This window comes from Pezoporus flaviventris, unplaced genomic scaffold (assembly GCF_033815535.1).
Source record: "Pezoporus flaviventris isolate CSIRO_AGI_PZ_B2104156 unplaced genomic scaffold, CSIRO_AGI_Pfla_v1 ptg000013l, whole genome shotgun sequence".
Lineage (NCBI taxonomy): Eukaryota > Metazoa > Chordata > Aves > Psittaciformes > Psittacidae > Pezoporus > Pezoporus flaviventris.
This window is the reverse complement of record NW_026892561.1, coordinates 12,508,646-12,529,832: the sequence shown is the minus strand read 5'-3', so window position 1 is coordinate 12,529,832 and position 21,187 is coordinate 12,508,646. Positions and strand designations below refer to the sequence as shown.

Here is a 21,187-nt window from a genome sequence, read left to right as displayed (position 1 = left end):
TAGATACTTTACATTTTAAAATAGGATCATTTTCTACTTGGCATTGTTAAGAAGTCAGAAGTATTTAAAAATGGCTAATATTAGTTAGTTTACAGTTTTGTAAGATAATATTTGCATTAGAAACAGAAGTTGTGCAGTGATGCATGATGAGGATTTGTTCCACATTGTTGCCAGAATCTTTGGTAAGGTGAGCTAATTTGAATGATGTGCATTTAAATATAGTTAATTGCAGGCTAATATTTCTAGGAAAGAAAAATGTAGATCAGTTATCTGATGGAGAACTGTATGAAGAGTAGGGATACAGAAAAGCAATTAAGAGCACATGGAAATGCAATCCTTGTGGATAAATGTGGGGAGCGCACTGTAGCAACAGAGATTTTGTCGGTGGAGCAGTATGTCTTGGCCTGATACCGAGACAAAAATTGCAGATCTTGTTAAGCAGAACTATATGGTTGATTTGGGATCTTGAAACCCTCCTTATAGAAGAGACTTAAAAAGCTTAATCTCTTTAGTCCATCAATTAATCACATAAGAGCTAACTCGCCTGGAATTATATAAATAAAGAGCATCATTGTAATCACAGAAATCTTCACTTTAACAGACAAACCTTTAAAAGATGTAGCACTTGAAAGCTGAGTCAAGAGACTTTTTTTTTAATTAAAAAAAAAAACAAAACTAAAACCAACAAAAAACTAACTACACTGGAATAAAAAATAACGAATAAAAAAAAAAAATTAAAAAAAATAGGCCTGTGAAGTATTCCTTGTTACCTGAAATCTTTAGATCAAGAAGGTGGATTTTTCCAAAGGAAGTGTTCTGGCTCTTACAGAAATTATATAGACATCACTTGATCCAATTGTCACCTGTATTGTGCAAAAGGTCAGGCTGGAGAATCAGGAGGCTTTCTTCTCACTTGGAAACCTGTGATGCTATGAAACATCAAAATGGAGAAAAACCCCAAACCTTTAAAATGCTTTATAAGAATTTCAGAATATCTGCCATAATACTCAAATAGTATGTGGTTAGACACTGAAATGAATGGATTTTTAAAATAATTCAATGTAACAGACATTTTAAGCTCCATTACAGGGTGTTTTTTCATGTTTGTATTGCTAAGTTTTGATAAATAATCACTGGAAAATTGCAGTATCTCTTTTATTTAAGGCTACACAGAACCTTTTCCCTCATGAGATTCTGTTTCCTCACTGGGTTATCAGAATTTTTAGGACTGATATTTCCATGCTGGGTGTTCACTTTCTGGAAAGCATACTTTTGTATTTGGTAGTGTTTATAACCAACATCAAAAGCAAAATCACTAAAGCTAATAAAAACACACACTAATGCAAGAAGCAGTTCCAAAATATTAGACAGATCGCTGGCATAATTTTGAGATTTACCAGGAGATTTCCTTCTCTTTTATATATAAACTCTAAGTGGCAGAATTTTTTTTATGTGTTGATAAAATATGAACAAGCTTTTGGATGTTTGTAAGTGCTAATCACAAAATAACAAAGGTAATGAGCACTGCAAGACACTTAGCCGGCAACATATAATAATCCAATGTCAGGTAAACTCTTTTTTCCAGTATGCATATGTAGCTCTTACTAATGAAACTGAAGCAGTACCTAATTACTAGTAACAGAAGATCACTCGCGTTTACCTCCCACATATAGAGTCACACCTTGCCCTCCAGGAAATCCAGAGAGCTTCCCAAGAACTATTCCTAGCTCTGGCCTAGATTTCAGCATTTTACAGCAGAAATTCATCAGAGCAATCATGTCTGGTGCACATGGCTGAACTGATTGGAGAAATTAAAATCATCATGAAATCCGGTTTTGAGTTATACTTTTTAGTAGAGTCTTTTATTTGGTCTACAGAGTTCAGCAATTTTGGTGCTCTACCCAACACAGACTGATGCCAAAAGATATCGCTGTTCCTGAAGTAGGAGAAAGAGGACAGAATCAAAAGCACCAATTCAGTAAAAGTTAGTGTACAAAATTACAAGGAAGAATTACTTAAGATACTATTTTCCTTTGTCTATATTTTCCATTTGATCATATTTTCCTCCTGCTGGGAAAATACTTTGTTTCCGAAGTTTGTGAGGGATTACCTATGAAAGGGAAGGTACAAATGATTACCTTTGCAGGAGAGAGTTAGGCTAAATGGTTCAAGCCCTATTTTTTTTGTTTCACCAGAAGAGTTTCAAATCTGGAAAGAAATTATAGCGTTCAGTCTGATATTGGGATTGTATCCACCAGCTGACAATGCATCCCATTTGCCTCCGCAATCCTACTTCAGATGTAAATGTGCAGTACTAGTGCCAGTACAGGACTCAGGAGACCTGTCCTGTTCTCAGATTCCTTCTTCACAAATACTTCATGATAACTTCCTGTAAGTCCCTTTGTGCCTTATTCTTCTGCAGAATTAGTGTGAAAGCATTTTTGACTTTTATGGATATATAAGCATAATTTATATTCTAGAAAGAAGAACAATGGCCCAGCAAATCTCTCAGGGAGTCCTCTCCTGGGACTGGAGTTGGAGTTGGAGACCATAGTCGTTACTTCTCTGACGTGGTGACTAGAATAGGGAATTTAGCTCTTGATTGCCCAAGCCAGTAAATACTGAGAAAGAACAGAGAGGTTCATACTTCCATAGCTGGCAGTGATGCATGGTAAAGTGGGATGCTGTAGATGGGCTTCATGTCCTAAATTCAAAAAGAGTGATGAAAAATTAGAGGGATTTCATAGAATAGACATAAGACATGATGAAAGGATTAGGATACTCTCCTCAAGGATTTCCACCTATTTACCTTATCAAAGAGAAAGTTAATGGAGGCCTTTTACATACCCTTCTATGTACTAAATATCCATTTCAAAACACATGGCTTACCTTTGGCAGACAAAGATCCAAGACATGCAATCTTAATTTGTAGCTACCCAGAAGTCACCACTGAGAGGGTTACCAATAGTTACGGTAACTTTGCTGATGATATTTATATCAAGATGTGATGTTTCCCCCTTAAAATGATACAATCTAGTTCAAACAGGAACTGGTTCAGGGAAATCTGCTTTCCATTACTCAGGACATCAGACTAGCAGATCACACAGGTCACTTCAGTATTTCTAGTTTGTTAATTAAATAATTTATATAAATTCATTTTAATGGCTTCTGAGATTGTTAACGAACAGCATTTTTAATGTTTCATGTTTGACTGCAGCCTTACCTGATCTCAATTATTTCTTACTGTATCTGGGTTGTGGGACTTTGTCATCCTACCAGCACCTCCACCTTCATCCCTAAGGATTGCATCATTATCTTGTTACATCACCTGCAGGGTTGATATTGTTGATACGATGCTAACCACAGAATCATTGAGAGATGGAGCAATGGCATTGCTGGAGATCCAAACAAAACTGCGCACAAGGTGTTAATCAAGACCAAGTTCTGTTGTACTTTTAAAAACTTAACTAGAATGTACTGCTCAGATGATTGTAGTCTCTTTGCAGGTCTCCACTGAGGATTTTTAGCATGTCATTCCAGATGTTTTTTTACAACTAAATGTATCATTTTCTAGGGTTTTATACAGGCTGAGGCTGATACTTAAAATTTTGTTCTCACTTGTTCATTCATCTGCATTTTGCTTGGTAGTTCTGGGAACAGGCTGTCACCCTGACAAGGATGAACCACATCCACTGGCCATGCTGTTGTTTCTCTGCACACTCTACCAGCTTTGCATGGAAAGCAGCCTGTCCTTAGTACCACCTCATGAGGAAGCAGTCTTTACTTTTGGGGACACAACAATTTGCTTTCCTTTGGGCTCAAGATCTTTCATTTCATTTTGCCTGCTGGCAGATACTAAATAAGATAATTTTGTTGCTTCAGGCAAGATGTCAGTCTGGTACCCCCATATACTGGTTGTGTTTCTAGGTATTATCCTACTTCAGGAAGAGGCAGGCACTCCACAACTTCCTGCAGTTCAAAACTCTTTGAAAAGTGATTTGCACTCATGTTTACATTCACAAATTGTTTCATTTTTCTTATTTAAAAAAGCAAGCTGCAGAAGATAACCCTCTTCTTTCTTTTTGTTGTCCCACATTTTGTTGCCAGTTAATCTCCTGTTAGCTTCCTGAACCATCTGGCCTTTAAATACTTCTTACATTTCCAAGAATTTTTAACAGTCACCACTTAAAACTTCAGTGCTACTGGATATTCCAGTGTATTCTCAAACTGAGCTACTGTGATTTGAAAAAGACATTTACATATGTATAGTACTAGCAGAGGACTGTGTAGCAGAAACCAACCTATGTACTTGGGTTGAAAAGCATTTCAACAGGTTTTAAGAAAAGCTTTGTTACTAGGTAAAGGCTTAGCATGAAGCCAGGATAATCTTGTGACTAATAATATATTAAAGTCAGAAAAAATTGTTTAGGAGCAGAACTTGCTACAGTATACCAGAAAGGAACCCGCAGAAGGAAGGAAATGAACTGTTTGAGTCTGTTACTGGTAAATACTATTTATTCCTCCACCCATAGGCATACATCTTACTTGTACCACTACTACACATCCTAGACCAAACATGAGAACCATAACGCTTCAGGGAGCTAAACATATAAAACTCCCATGACAGAATGAGCTCTTGGGACAGAGCTGCTAATGAGCAATAAATAATGCCTGAAGACTTACACTTAATAAAAAGGATTAAACCCCAGCAAAACCCCTACCCATTATCTGTAGATTTTGTACACAACATGGAAGATGTTCCAGTTGTAAAGGATAGCCAAGTCAAAGTTGCGCAGACAAATGTAGTTCTGTATTCCCTCATTTTGAAATGCTTTATTTTACATTACTGGATCTCTTCAGTTATAAGTTTCTCTTTATATATAGCATGCTCATACATCCATATACAAGACTTTTTCAGCATTAAGCCATCTGGGACACAGTGCTATGGGAGTTTGGAATAAAGGAATCCGAATATCTGTTCTGGTAAAAGTGCTTTCTGTTCAGGCCAAGAGTTGTTTTTAATATGCCTAAAGAAGAAACAAACAAACAAACCACAAAATGTAGATGTAGTTATGGTGAAGTAAGCTGGGGCATGTAATCTCTGCAATGGAGGCTGATGGCTGAGCTGCATAGAAAGCCAGTCATTTGGCAGACTCTGGGGCATCTGCATTGACAACCTCCTTCTGGGAGTACCCAAACCACAAAATCCGAAGCAGTAACAGATACAAACTGTATCAGCAATCAAAAAAAAAAAAATAGCCTAGGTTGCTTTTTTTTCCTTTAATAACAAAACCATGGGTTAGAATAGAGAATATTGGCAAAAAGTGTCTACATTGTAAAGGCTTAAGCCTTTGAATGAATTAGGTCCGATTTGCAGGGCTGTCGAGACCTTGCCAATTGCATAATTTCCAGTTGTAATTATGAGATATTGCTGCCAGAAAAAGCTGACTTTCCTTTTGAAAGCCCAGTCCTGGGAAGGTACTGGAAAACCAAGACTCACCTTCAGTATTTCTGGCCATCCTTTAACAGTTTCTCCTGATGGCGTAACACTGGTTACATAATTGCTTTGCTAGAGAGCTTTTGAAAACTGGTCTCTCAAGCTTAGAAAACCTGCGTGAAGAAAGTAATAGTTATCATTCAGACTTGACGCCAGACTCTAATTACTACTTCAAACACAAGAACACAGCATCAACAGGATTTGTTTTAATCTCTTTGGAACACTGCGGTAGCCACACCTACATCCTCTTAGAAGAAACGTATTTCTCTTTTCCTGAATACTTTGCACAAACACGTATTGCTGCGTGCAGTGCATTCGTAACTGTCCAGAGTTCAGCTTTTCTAGTTTTTTACTCAGCTGATCTCGTTGTCATGCTTCATACAATACTGCGTTTAAATTACACTAAGCTTACTTCAGATGCTGTTACCCTTCAAAATTTCCCTTGGTTAGGAAAGATACTGTGCTGATGGTATACGTGGTAAGGGCCATAAAGCTACTCGGTTTCACTTTGCCCTTGCCACATTGGTTAAACTAATCTAATCAACTCGGTTGTGCTCAGGAGCATTATGTTGAAGAGTGTCACTTGATCGCACGATGCGCTGGGCTCATATACCCAGACAAGATGGGGGCCAGGAAATTAAGATTAGTTTCTTATCTGCAATGCTGTGTTTCACCTTTATTGCACTATCTGTCTAGCTGTCAGTCATTTTAGCTAAGCCCACAAATAGCATTATTATATGATTTTCAAAGCAGCCAAACCACACACCTCATTCCTCATTTCTTAGACTGATTGTATGCACGCTGGTTGTTAAAAATGAGGCCACTAGACACCAAAGGAATTTAGCGTTAAAGAAATACCGTGTTTTATTGAAGAAAATATTGAAACCCTAAATTCTCTGTTCCTGCAAGATCCTGAGCAGTTCTCACTCTCTCTCTCAAAAAAAAAAAAAAAACAAACCAAAAAACCAAAACCCAACAACCCAAGTCCCCAGTTGTATCTTTTGACATAAAATACAGGTCTGACTTGCAAAAAGCACAGGCTTTGAAATTTTCCTATAGTTTTCCAATACAGGCACAGGCTTCCTTAAGTTTAACGTATAGAAAATATGTGTGAACTTGTATTTTGTGGTTTTCTTCAAGGTTGCCCATAGACCTCTCTACAGCCAGGGACTGAAAATCACTGCCATGTAGTACACAGACATATTAGCATAGTAAACGTATTTCTTTTAAAGGGGCTTTTCTGAAAATGTTTGTAGTTTTCTTCTTGACATGACCTGCAGTGCACCAGTGGTGTGGATCCCAATGGAATATAATCTGAAGTTACTGAGAAAGCCTTAGCTGGGGTACACACTCCCACAGAACATTTCCCCAAAACACCTACCATGGTTTGGAGTTTGGTTTATTTGAAAGAGTCTGTGCTGTCAGACTGATCTTGGTGATCAGTTAGGAAGAACAGAGGGGGACTTTTCTTTAAGGAGCTAAAATAGGACTCTGAGGAGCTGGGTGTTTGTGGGGCAGATGGACTTTACCCTTAAAGAGTGTAACAACCTCTCCATGTTGTACCTTATGTACATTGTCATACAGTGACTTGATAGTGTGTTTTATTATGCAATCTGAGGATTGGAAGAAGCATAAGGGGTCATCCAAAGGGAAGAGAAGGGAACTACTAATGCTGTTAGCAGAATTTCTACTTTGCAGTACCAAAACAAGACCTGCAGAGATGCTTGGGAATGAGTTCCCTCATCTTCGCTTTACCATGTTCATTTTTCACAGCATTTAGCAGGCAGAGTGCACCCAGGACATGTTCTTAGTCCTCGAGTAAGATCTTGAATCTCCCTGGAGAAGACAGTAACACAAGACAGGACTGGGGAGACACAGCATTCAGTCCTCATTCTGCCAGAGACAGGCTTCAAAAGAACATCTTAAGTAACTGATATGTAAAATGACACCTATAAAAGGGATATAACTTCTTCCTTATTTGGGCACTGAAAATAAAGCCATGAACAGCAAAAGAGACAGTGTTCACTGTGAGGAAGTTCCTCTCTGCCCAGCTCCTGCATGGTCCTGCTTCAGAGAGGTTCTTCTGCCAAAGAAACTGCCCACACATGTAGCTGCTCTGATGTCCGTCCTAACAGCTACACCGGAGCACCAGGGACAAGGCTGTGGCCAAGCCAAGGAGGTGGAACTCCTGCTGGGGACATTTTGACAGTGTCGGGACTACACTACCATCCTCTAAATACAGTTTGTGTCATAGACCACGAAAGGTTCTGATTTTATCCTTCAGGTTTCATGGGTGATTCCAATGTCTTTGAAGTTCTGTTCCCACTGAAGATGAAGGCAAATTCCCACTGAAGATGAAGGCAAATTCCCACTGATATTAATGGGGTTAGGCTGTGTCCTTGTCTCTATTTTTGCTGTTGTTTCCTTTGTTGCAGAAGACCTATTCCTTTATTAAAGCTTTGCCTGGAGGGGGGAACAAAAGCCAGGTTACTAAACTAATTATGAAATATTTACATTTCTGAAGCCAACCCCTTATGCCTAGCTCCTCCTCTGATATTAAGATGACACTTTTTATAGAGCTACAGCTTCTATACTGCCATTACTCCTCTGTGGGATCCAAGACCTGGAGGTGACAAAACAGCAGGCCACCATGAGCCAAGTGACGGTAAGTAGTATTTAGGAATGCTTGCTGATTTTGACTCAGTGCAGTTAGAAACAACTATGTTAGACCAGTGGTGATTTGCTTAGTGCTGGATCAGAGAAGAAACCAAAAATGGTATAAAACTGGGGAGGTTTCTAAACTAAGATTGATTTTTACCAAAGAATAAAAGGCCTTATGTTGCAGGTATGTCTGTAGTAATAATCTTGACAGCAAACTGTTAAAGGCATCAATTTGCTTAGCACTGTTTATGTTGGTTCTTTTGTATCTGTACTTACTTTTTTTGCCTCCAGTTCTCTCAATGCCACAAGAATGAATGAAGCTAGCTTTAGCGTCATCATTTGTAGTGAAATGATCTGCAGTTACGCTTGTGGATATTTTGCATGTCTTTTTTCCATTGTATTTTTGTATTGACTTTAAACCTTAATAGTAGCTCCCTTTTTTAAAAGCTAATGTTCAAATATGTGTGGTTCAAACTAGTTAGCTTAGCTTATGAATTTCTCCCACCTACTTTTACATATTAAATGCTTCTGACTTTGGTTTGCCCCACCTCTTGTAGGCTTGTACATAGGCATGTAGTGACTTTCTCGTCAGGTGCTGGTTTTTTAATACTTGACTAAGCCACTTATGCCTTTCATTTTTATCTCTCTGAGGCATAGCCTATGGAGACTATATCTGTAACATGGATTAATGTTAAATAATTATCATAGTAAATGAAACATCCTATTAACTGTATTTCTGCACAGTTAACTCCTAATGGTTCTCTGTCACCAAACTGCAGGTCTCTTTCCTTCCTGGTGTTGCCCATCCTAATTCTCCTTTTGCTCTTCCCTTGCTTTTTTCTTCTCACTCACATTCAGATGTATTGTTCCCTCTTCTCCATTTCTCCTGCTCCAGTTCTGTCTTTGCTCCTGTTTCCCTGGTTCTTCAAGTCTTGTGGCAATAAAAAGGCAGGTTGGTGAGCAGCTGGGAACAGAACTGCACTAATTGTCCCTATTTGCTGTGCAGCATTTCTTCAATGGTCTTCCTTTGCAAAATGTCCCATGCAAAATTGTCAGCCCCTCATTCTCACCTTGACTTACATGAAATAAATATTTGGAGTAGTTAGAAAACAAGAGAGGAAAAGTTGCAGATTCCATTTTGCACAATGCCTAGGATTTACATGGTCAGTATGTGAAATGAAGTCACTGAGAGCAGAGAAGGAAACTTCCTGAAATGGGCATTTTGAGTTCTCAGCATGAAGTGGTGGACAGTGGTGATGGGCATACTCATCCTAGCGCAAAAACACTTGTTTAGATTGCACTACAGCAAGAGAAATACTGATTGTTGTCTGACAGACACTTAGCCCAAAAACGAAACCAGAAAAAAAGACAGGCACAAAACAGCCTTGGACCTAAATACTCCCACACTTTACAAAGCCAGAAGTAAGGAACAAAAAGAAAACACTTACTGATAATGGCTGTTAGTGACTTTTTGGCAGGTTTTGGAATGTAATGGGAAAACCCTTTACTGCTGTAATATGACATGTTTAATTGCGGGGATTAATACATGTGAAGACAGATTTTTGGGTTATTGTATGATGATGCACAACTGTGTAGCTAATTTGCGTACAAAATTTCTATGATTAATAAATTAGGCAACGCTAGTACAAGTGTACTACAGTGAACTGCTTGTAGCAATTGTCAGCACTCGAGCAGGCAACATCAAATAATATGCTCTGCTCTGGCAGAGCTTTGATTATCTGAATATTAGTTTGCAGTTCCTAAGCTGCAAAGTGATCAGAGGAGGGGAAGAATGTTCCTTCTTTTTATCCCTCTTACAGGAGAATCAGAGTAATCGCCAGAATACCTTGTGTAGAAATGGCAAACAAACTCAACTGATAAAAAATAAAATCAGGAGGATTTACTAAAAATCACTCCAGTGGAAGTGTAACGCAGCTGTTTATAAAAAGCAAGATACAGTCTTTCCAAGTGTCCTAATGTTCTGTGTTCAATAGTTTGAGTAAAATGAACATATCAAACATGCATAGAATAGCATACTCCATACTGGGATAAATCAGCTCAAAACATAAAGATAAGTATACAATGAACATATTATGAGCTAGCTCCTGCCCAAGGCAAAGATCTGAAAGTGCTACGACTGAATTCTGAGTTCATATGCAGTTTCTGTTACTGTATTCTCACCAAATTCATGAGGATTATGCAAAAATTCAGCAAATTAAGCCTTTAATCTGGTATCTCCAATATCAATAGAGATGTGTCAGATACGGCTAAAATACTTAGGCTGTCAGGGTATCTAGGAAACACTGATATTGATATCCTAGCTTGACATTTCAGATCAGGCTTTCTGCCTTGTGCTATGCAGAATTTATTCCATGCTAAATGAGGGGTTTTTCCGTGTTTTGCCTAGCACGTATTTGTGTTCATCCCCACTCCCATCTTTAAATTCCTGTCTTTTTAAGAAATCTCTTATGAAATTAAATTGGCACATCATATTCTTGCATCACACTCTGAGCACAGTTAGGCTTTGGGTTATGGTGAGCTTTCAGAAGACACTGCCAGCACCACTCTGTGTCCCGAGTATTTTACCCAGGGCATAGGCAGCTCATATGTTCTGAAGCAATTACTATGCTAAGTACCCAGTGATTTATCTTCCCAGAGACTGAAAATAAAGGTATAAAAGAGATCCACACAATGATTTATGGGCGTTAACATATGGGCGTATGTTTCTCTGGGGATAATTAGGTGACTATGCTAATAACAGCAAGGATGCTTTGATACATTAAAACAAATTCTCACAGTGATGTTCCTGAGTGTTTCATTACTGTCAGGAGTGTATATATTTAAACAGGAGAGAGAGATGAGAGAGGCCCATATGTGTTTGCAAAAATAACCCTCTCCCTTCCTGCCGCAGGCAAGCAGAGGAAGCCCTGTTTGACACAGGCGCTTGCATTAGGTGTGTTCGCTGCAAGCTTCCCTTTGTGGGAGCAGAAAACTGCACGCAGTGTGCTGAGAGGGGAGGGGGCTGTGGTCTGTAAGGATGCCTGGAAGAATGGGCACTACTGACAGGGAATCAACCAAAACCTGCTGGGCTTTGCAGGACTTGTGTACTTCTAAAAGTGCAACCTAGCACACTCTGGAGCAGACTTTGTTCAGACATACACCTGCAGAGCTCCATGACAACTCCGAGTGCCAGGCTCCGTGCCTTGGAGAAGTAAAGGTTCCCAGCTCAGTCAGGGAGGTTTCTCTCAGAGCTTCCCTGGCCTTGCTGGCGGGGGGCTAGCATGGAGCCCCTCGTGTCCTTGAGAAATTCTCCAGTCCCTTGCTCACCGCTCCCACCAGGAGGGCTCTCTAGATTTTCAGTCATTGTGGAGACATCAGAACCAATCCCACCTTAAACGCTGCCCGTTGAAGTGGGCTCAGATTGCAATGCCTCTGCCTGTTTTCCAGTACTGTAACTGCTCTGGAGTTAAACTTTACACAGTTTACGTTCTTATGCTTTCAAATTTTATCTTTTTTTCTTTTTTGTGCTTTTCCTCCAGTGAGGCCATGTCTAATCCTCTGACTTCTTGTATCAAGTCTGTGTAAAATTGCACTTTAGCAACACAGCAAACCACTAGCCTAACGATCCACAATTCCCAGTGTTACAGAAGCATCCTCGGGGATACATGGGTTTATAGAACAATCATCGGCGGGGGGGTTGAGCAGTGACAGGAGACAGGGTTCTGCCCTCTCTCTGTGATGACAGTGGCTGTGCTGAGGGTAGGAGACGCCCAGTGGGTGAGTGAGTGGCAGGCATGTATTTCGAGAGGCTGTATTTGCATTTCCTGCCCCTTGCGAACTTGTCGGGCCTGCTGGGACTGAGTCTCGGCTTGTGGAAGTGATTACAAGGCAATTTCTACCAAACAACAATCCCTACTGTTGTGTTTGCTACAAACTTGGCTGCAGTACAGTAATGTTTAGTAGATTAATAATGTCTGCTTCGGCCTCTCCTACTGCCTCAGCAAACAATTTTCATGCATAATACATGCTCTCATTTAGTCTAACTAGAACGCAGCCCAAGGGTCAGAATAGCCATACCTGCACACTGACGAGAAGACACTCTGGGTATCCAGATGAGAGACCAGGTTTATCCCCTCTCCATACCAAGGTCCAAGAAGACTTCTGCTTTTGCAGAATCAGCTCTGCTGGGCAGGTCCCCCTGAAATCACAGAGCGGTGCCAGATGCCCCCTTTTGCAGGAGAGGGTCTGTCCGATCAAAAGGGTCGCCGTGGGCAGCAAAGGCAGCACAGAGGCACTGGGACAGGCAGATACTTCTTGAGCATATGGCATTTTAAAAAAGAACAGCAATTTTTTAAATTAAAACCTACATATATATATAAAATATGCAAAAATTAGTATTTCACACCAACAATTGATCACAGTGCACACTGTGAGGGCGTACAAGGTTGAGTAAGTGGTTTCTGGTCTTGCCTTTGCACAGTAAGCCCAAAAGTTACAAACCCTCCGTATGGCTTAGCTTGTCAATTCTCAGCCTCTTGTGGGAAACAGTGAGTCTGCCCATGTTACATAATGTGTGTAGTAGGAATGCCAGGATATGCAAATATAGAAGTTACACAATGAAAGCAAGACTAAATTAAAGCTGTTTACAGTCAAAAAATGAGAGAACCGGCACTGCAGCCTTTTTATTGTTACACCACTGAAGTAAGTGTGTACTGTCCATTACACAGCCACAACCTGGCTATTTAGGTGCTTGTAATGTATGGTACAACTGTTTCCCTCCCTCTTTCCACTGCTGTTTATGCCTTCTCAGTAACAGCTAAAATGGAGGCTACCAATCTTGGGTACGATGAAAGGGGAATGCTGTAAGTAGCCTTGTTAGGTTTATGACAGCTCTCATTGGATCAAATTATTAAGGATAGCAATCATGTAAAGTCTAAGGACTGTTGACTTCTAGCCGGGCTGTGGCAACACTGTTGTGACAGCTGGTTGATAGAGACTTTTTGCTATTGAACTCGGTGACCCAAACACTGAGGCTGAACATCTCCCATAAGAAATACAGGTTGTGTCACAGGTGCAGGTGCCCTCAGGTGCACCATGGTAAACGTCAGCAGCACCGTCTTCAGTGCAGGATTTCTTGCTGTTCTCGTGCACCGAGGTCACACGTATGCAAAGCTATGGGTAAGATACAAGAGTTCAGACCGGTAGGTCAGGTTAGTGTCTGCCAAGAAAAGGTGGGCACGAGAAAGGAATTTCATCTTGGCTTATCTGAGTGATGCCTTACCATCCCAGGGCTCGGTGCTCGGTGTCACTGGCAGTTTTCACTGCCACAGATAGGTGTGTTGCTTGACCACAGCTAGGAAAATAATGAAAAGTGTGTATACAAAACAACTTGACAAGCATCAGAGGAAAAACATTATCAAGCAAATTATTTATCTAATGGTGCTTGGTCATATGCAGGAAAGAGAGCTGGTTTGTGAAGAATATCCAAGCTACCTATGTTATTTTCACTGAGCTGTGAGAGCTGGGTTTGCCTTTGATTCAGATGACTAAATATGAAATCTGTTCTCCTCATTAAACACATATATTAAGGCCACATACGTTATTTTTATTTCCTCAGGAAGTATGCACAAATGTTTTCTGAAATTGATTTGTTTGCTACTTTGTACACTTTGTGGTTCGGTTGATGTTTTCATGGTGGAAAGGGAAGAAAATCTCCAGTGCCAGCTTGTGGTTGTGGGGCATTTCTTGTTAATCTGCTTCCTTCTAAGACACTGTTGTGGAGAATCAGCGATATGGACTATGAACACAGTAAACCAGAAATACTAGTAGGACAGCCAGTTCTCGAGACTGGAGTTTTTGTTAGCAATTCAGGAATTAAAAATACAAGTGAGATATAACCCTATAAATGCATTTAGAATTATACTAAACACAGATACACATTTGAAATTTGAACCCAAAAGTGTATCAGGATTAGCTTTGTCTTCATAGCAAAGTACATGTAAACTTCAGCTCCTAAGGCTGAGACTGGAGGGGCTGAAATTTAACAGCCATTAACCTTTGTTGTAGTGGGAAAATGTAGATGAAATAACATCTTCCTTCTAATATTTTCTGCTCTTTTTTTTTAATTTTTTCCTAATTATCCTTTTTTTTCCCTTTGGCAGCCATAAAACTTTGTAACCAACCACAAATCACTATAAAAATGGAAGAGGGAGGCTGTAAACAGACCATTTTCACTCTTAATTTATTTTGCTTATTCATATTTTGGGCATCTATATTTGTTTATAGGATTGCTGTACATGAATAAAAGCACTATAAATGCTCCCAAGCTATTGGTTACAAATGATTTAAAGCTCATTTCCCCTCTAAAAATTAATCATGTAAAAATGAAGCCTTCCTGTCCACACACTCATCTCCCTGCATGTATTCAAGTCTGCCAGCTCTTTAAGAGAGTCAGCTCAAACTGAGCAGAAATGCTGATCTCAGCAGTGCCCGGAATATGGGGCGATTCTGAAGCATTTTGGGGTACTTTTCTCTTGTTAACTGCCCATCCATAACAACCTAGTAAGTGAGGCAGGTTCCTGTTGTTCCTCCCATCCCATATCCACCATCACCCACAAGTTCCCCTGGGGATGCCTGTGCATGGTCACTCATAGCGATGTGCTTTGGTGCATGCTTGTGTGGCAGTGTCCCAGCCCAGTGCTGATGGCAGGAGGAGCTGGGGACAGCACAGAGTGTGCTGCTGGTGCAGCACCCAGAGGAAAACAGCCATAATTTACCTGCAAACTGATTGCTTTTACAGCTAACAAGGTGAAGGTCCAACACGTCTGGCAACTCACAGGGCCATTTTTCAGAGGAAGAATATAGTTTAAGGGAGACATTTCCTACACCTTCTATGTAATGAGGGGCTGTGCTATTTGGGAGGAATGGTTTGTTACATCACTGTGGAAGTACCAGTACAACTGTCGTAGTGGATTATCAGATGCCTGAAGGCTTTGTAGATGTGCTCGTTCTGCATACAGATGAACCCACCACTTCTCCAAGCTTGCTCAGCAGCCCGGTTTAAGTCTCCAATGCAGGTCCACTGATCTTTGTATTCCCTTGAAACAGCCCATTTAGAATGATCGTTAATGGAATAAAAGGTGAAATTCAATGGCATCCCGATTAGGTTTATGTTGTACACATGATAGTCAAGAGAGCAATTTGAAGGAAGTTTTTGGCCAGAATGCTGCCAGAATTCAGCCAACAAATCAGTCTTCAGTTCCTGAGCCATCCAGGCCACGTAGATATCTGCGGAATAACACAGGGAAATTAGTCTTTCCTGTTCCTTTAAGAGGGGACTGAAAAGTATCACCTAAATTGGCCTGGTTTGCATAAAGTGAGCTAGAGGGGAGATTTTGCCCCCTCCCCTTATTTTGACTTCAGTTTCAGAAATTCATTTCTACTTTTTCTCCTTATCCTGGAAAAGCTGTTACAAACAATCAGCAGCAAAAAGAAGGAAAAAGAAAATAATCAAGCCTTCTTCATAACAAGAAGCAGGTGATCAAACCTCTCTGTTGTTATTATTGAATAAGAGGAAATACTTTTTCTGAAAACCCATTGTTGAATACCTTAAGGCATTTGAAGGACCAGGGAGCTTTTTGCTTTGTGGGCCTGAGAGAATATCATGATGGGACACAATTCCTTGCCCTTTGTTACGTTTATTTCTGAAGCTGAAGGGGTTTTTCCCCTCAAAGACAATACTAATTGACAAAGAATATATTAATTGCTCAATTAATTTCTCAATTAAGAATGCATGATAGGTAGAGCAACAGGTTCTCTTACCGTCTATGAACAAATGTGACTTTGCAAAGTGGAGAAAGGTTTCCCCCTGAGCTGACTGGAGTTTGGAGAGGTGGCGCAAGGGGACAGAGGGCAGCCTGGACCCTGCACAGAGTTTCTGCAGATTTGGGAGATCAGCTTGAAAGATGTTAGGGATGGAGCAGCTGTAGATTCCTGGATTATAACTCAGCATCTGTTGGTCTAAGAAAAACACAAATAAATAAAACACTTGAAGAATTAAATGGGTTAAAGCGAAGCAATCAAGAGAGTAAAGTTCTGCCTTGGAAAGGAAACCTAAATCCTTCTTAATCTTCACAGCCTGTCTCTGGGAAGAGTTCAAGTATCAAAGTATCTTGGTTTAGCCACCAAAGTCACATTGATTGCTTTCTATTCTGACTGGCCCTGCAGCACGTAGACTGTCTAGGGGAGTACGCTCAGGTTTTTCCACTTACACCTCATTATTCTGAGCAAAACTGTTAAGTGTGGATCTCTGTCCACTGCCACCTCCACCCAGGCTATCTTCGAGCAATCACAAAAGGCTCAGACGGCATGAGTAAATCCAAGCCTGTCTGCATTTACAGGAGTAGTTTGCAGTCAGTTTGTTGCCAAGCCACATGCAAACAGAAGGGCTGCCAAGTGCTCTAGTCTGGTTTTAGGGAGAACAGAGCTTGACTTTCAGCATCTGGATTGAATTTGCAGAAGAAATGTACTCTGCTGTACAGAGCTCAGTTTAACTGCAGAACGTCCTTGTCATGGATGTCATAAAGAGCAAAGGAACAAATGGGCTCATTATGATGAGTTCATGGAAAACCAGTAAAAACTTTCCAGTCCTTCTGGCTGAAGAAATCCCTGAATCACAGACTGCCAGAAGCTGGGAGGATGGAGCAGGAAAAGCACTAGTGTTTGCATCTCATTTTCTTGTCCTCTTTCCATAAACACATGCATAGATGCACTTCCACAAACAGGAACCTGGTTTTGATAGCTCTGAGGTGTGGCCAGCCTGGCAATTTGCACACTGTACATGTTTCATTAATACCATTTGAAGTTTGTAACTGAGGAAAGAGTGAGAAACAGTGTGAAAAGCATTAAGGAACATGCCAGTATGACCTTTTGTAATGCCTGTTGATAGTCCCTTTTAAGGATTTCAGTACCAGAGACCACTATCAGATTGTTCTGAATTCTACAGGTACGAATTTTGGGGTTTGCGTTTATTGGCTTTTTTATACATAGATATATATTGGTTTTAATTATTTATTTATACTATTGGTATTTTATGTGGCAAAAAGTACCTGGAGAAATCTTGGGTGATATTTGTTCCATATTCATAACTCCTGACAAGTCAAGCCTCCAGCTCAAGCAGTGGTTGCATTACATTTTTAGAACCGCAGACAGTTGCAGCTGAACGAGCTATTACTGTTCAAAGTGATTAATCATCCTACTTTATATTTCCAAAGTATTTTGTGTGTGTGGACTCAATAAGCATTTGTGACTATTATTACCCCAATAGTTCCCATGGGGAGATGGAGTCAAAGAGTGAATTTCCCACATTCACAGAGGAAATCATTAGATAAACATGACTGAAGCCAAGAACACTGTTTGTAAGGGCCCACTTTGGTTTCCCAATCTGACCGTGAAGGACAAGAACAAGCAATTTTTGAGGCAAAGCCTCAAGGAAAGCAGTCAGAGAGGTGTGGTGGGACAAAGGCTTTCTCAGGAGGAAGCTTTTCAGACCTATTTCAGTGAACTGGTCATATTTGAAGGTTATACAGATGGCTGTCTGTCCATAGATCTCCCCAGTAGCTGGATACCCATAACCATCTTCAGGGATGGGAGGAAACAGGGGCACACTGTGAATCACCCAGCATCCTTGTGATTTGTCCAAGAGCAGAAATCCTGTCAAAAAAAAAAGGTTATTGTAAATGAGTTAAGGAGGAAAAAGCCCTGAGACAGTAGAGCTGTGTCCTACTTTGGATTTGCTGCTGCAGACACCATACCTTAGTGCATTTATGTCTACAGTAAACTGGCTCTGGATTAATGGATTAAAGGAGAACTAATATTGTATTAAAATTACATTAATTCTCTCTTACGTAGCCAAACTCAAACTACCACCATGTTCCTTTTGAAATAGAAATCTTTTCAAAACCCTTCCCTTTCTCTGCCTAAAATTTTGTTTTCAAAAAGTCTGTTGATTTAGTGGCTTTCACCACTGCTCATTTTCCTTCCCTTCATAGATTCACTGCATAAGGGGAAGGAGACTCCATCAACACCGTGTCTTCCTTTCTAGACCAAATCCTCTTCCATGGGGCAGTAGCAGAGAGATGGGCAATGCCTCCCCTGCAGCAGGGTGCTCTGGGAAGGAGCGCAGCTTCTGAGTTGTCCCCACTGTTGCAATCTGAACATACAGCCCTGCAAAATGTGTTAATCCCGAAGCCAGGATGGGCAAACCCCATCTGCTTCCTCAAGTAAACAATTAGACCTCCACTAAAGTTTATGCTTATTTAAAGACTTGCTTTACTTATACTGCATACTTTAGTGCTTCCATGATCTTGGCAGCAGTTTTTTGACCCTGAAAGAGAAAGTGTGGAGGGGTGTCCTGGGTTTGTTTGGCTTAAACCACAACAAGGGGGTTATATTTAGGGTGCCTTTCCCTTCACACCTTGTAGTGCTGTTGCCATTAGGCTCAGGACAGTGTGACTTGTACTCACTGAGAGGAGCTATATGAGTTTCACCTCTTGAAAACAAAGGGTCCATAAACCCTCAATTTTTCAACACAGCACAGGCATAGCAAAACCAAAACAGAAGCCACAGCATATATAACTATGTAACTAACCACACATCATGGAAATCATTCTCCAGTTTTGCTACAGGCAGAAATTTTAGATATGCAGATAGACAAACAGACAAGTAGATGTTATCTGCAGCTTTAGAAAGGAGAAAATAATAGCTTGGGACTCTCCCTGTACCTTTGGTATGTCCTCTTTTCCACCTATCAGAGTCTGATCGAGGGACCTCATCGTTGTATATCGCATATGCAGTGCTGTTCTTCTGCAGGAAAACACACATTTCTGAAACACGACATTGAGTAAAAGGAAGGCTTTTAAGTGAACATCTGCTGGGAACAGAAGGATGAATTCAGGACTTCTCTGTGTGAACATCCTGAGCCTGATCTTTCTCCCAATTCAGCTGACACAGTCTCTGCAGAAGTTAGAGTAAAATAAACCTGGAGACTCAGCATTAGGGTCCCGGTTAATGTAAGTTGGAAGTTCTCTCAGTCATTGCAGTAGATCTTCCTCAAGAGGTCAGACAGGCTCACTAAGACAAATTAAATGGGATTATTTGGCACTCACAAAGAAGTTCCTCCCTTTTTTTTTGTGCCTCTCTGATTTAGCAACCAGATTTGGTGAAAATGTTTGCCAAGGAACGACAGACTGACAAGTGTTCTTGTGAAGAACAAGCAACTACTGCTTTTCGCAAAATACTGGCATACAGCCACACCTTATTCCCCCTGAATAGAGAACTTCGAAGGAGTTGGGACACGCTCCCCCTCCTGATGTACTTTGAGTTTGTGAACAGTTTATGACAATTATAGCAAGGCCTGGAACAGGACAGTTGACTGGTTTGTCAATATTTGGCTGACACTGGGGAGTCTCTTCTACATACAAATTCATGACACACTACCACTAACCCGCAGCTGATACGCAAAGACACACCCAGCTCCAAAGAGTACTATGTAGGTGCTAAAAAAATAACTATAGGCAGATCTTCTTGTATTTTATAATCGCTTCACACAAATATAAATGAGGTGTCTGACTGTGAGTGTAAAAGAAAGCAAAGGCCTAACAAGCAGCCTATCACTGCTGAAGCATCACAGTGGTTTCAGGGGGAAAATCAAAGCCCAGACTTGTGACAGAGCATGAAACACGTACATGGGAGGGCTTAGGAGAAGTGTAACAGTCACCACTGGCCCTGGTCTGAGTTCAGAGCCAGCTCACAGCTCAGATGTTGCTCAGTGTGGACTGTAGAGAAGCAGCCACTGGGACTATGCACCAGTGCTAATTTTTTTGATGGGCAACACTTTGACCAGAAATTAGGAGTCTGAAAACAATTTCTAATTGCAGCCAAAACTGCAAATAACCTCCCAGCTGCCAAGACGCTTCCCTTGACGTGTTGTAGTAGATCTAGTCTGTCAGGTCTGGCCATAACTCTGTGTGCTTATTTTGGCTGGTTTAATTTCATTTGCGTGTAATATCAAGTGAGCATCCCAACAAAATGGTAATTAAACGTAACTTGCCTGGGATTCATACGTCTCATACAGCTGCTTCAGTGTTTGCCCCAGAGCGCCTTGTGTCATGTTGACAAGGTATTTACCGAGCTGCCACTGTGGAGCCAGGGCATCCATGTACATGTATTCCAGCCCCAGCGTGGGTATCTCTCCTTTGACATGTTTTGGCAACTTGTAAAGAGCAAACCTGCAACAGTGAAGAGCAATTGTTATTTTACAACCATCCTGTTTGAATGTGTAAATCAACACCTCCTCCCCTCCTGAGGATTTAAGAGAAGGGTGATTCTGGGGGTGCCTATGCTGGAGGGGTACCAGTGCCACCAGCATGCAGCATGGATGTCTCAGCTCAAGGTGGTGACCCAGTGCAGGAACCAGCAGCAGTTCAACCGCAACTGCTGCGGACAAATTTGTTCTGCTTCTTAGCGAGCAAAGGAGGCTGATTCGGCACCAAACTGCTGTTGCTGTGGCCAGAACTGCTGTTGGTACCCTGAAAGAATTTGAGGTAGCCCTGGTTTGGAGTCCCATTTAGCCATCAAATCCCTGCTACTCCTGGTTCTGGTGAAGAACGTCAGGTCCCAGACTCAGCCTGACATTCTCATGGTCAACCTGGACACCTCCTAAAATTTAATATTACATAAATATAACTCTAAGTGAAATAAAATTGTGCATTAGAATTATAAAACTGCATATTAAACCCATAAAATAATTATAAAGCCATGTTATTCCAATCCTGCTTTTCATAACAGACTCTCACCATCCTGAACTGTCGCAGACTATTTGCAAACCATTAGCCAGAAGGACAACTCTTTTCTCAAAGATTATTATTTGAATATATACATATTCTCAAAATATTGAGTACTCAATATTGTCACCAAATGGCTCAGCTCATACTAATGTCCCTGATGAAATAAACAGGTTTTCCCAGTTTG

The 21,187-nt window shown here is 40.7% G+C and overlaps 1 protein-coding gene across 1 annotated transcript in view; it reads right to left on the bottom strand.

Moving 5' to 3' along the window:
• Window positions 1-14,372: 14,372 nt before the first annotated feature.
• The window catches only part of DNASE2B (deoxyribonuclease 2 beta), a 33,443-nt gene continuing 26,628 nt past the window's right edge, over window positions 14,373-21,187 (bottom strand). The window contains exons 3-7 of the mRNA XM_061451630.1: window positions 20,268-20,445; window positions 18,940-19,021; window positions 17,708-17,869; window positions 15,980-16,177; window positions 14,373-15,445 (exon numbers count right to left, since the gene is read on the bottom strand). Coding sequence (XP_061307614.1) covers window positions 15,090-15,445; window positions 15,980-16,177; window positions 17,708-17,869; window positions 18,940-19,021; window positions 20,268-20,445 — 976 coding nt within the window. The 3' untranslated portion in view covers window positions 14,373-15,089. The remainder of the gene's footprint in view (window positions 15,446-15,979; window positions 16,178-17,707; window positions 17,870-18,939; window positions 19,022-20,267; window positions 20,446-21,187) is intronic.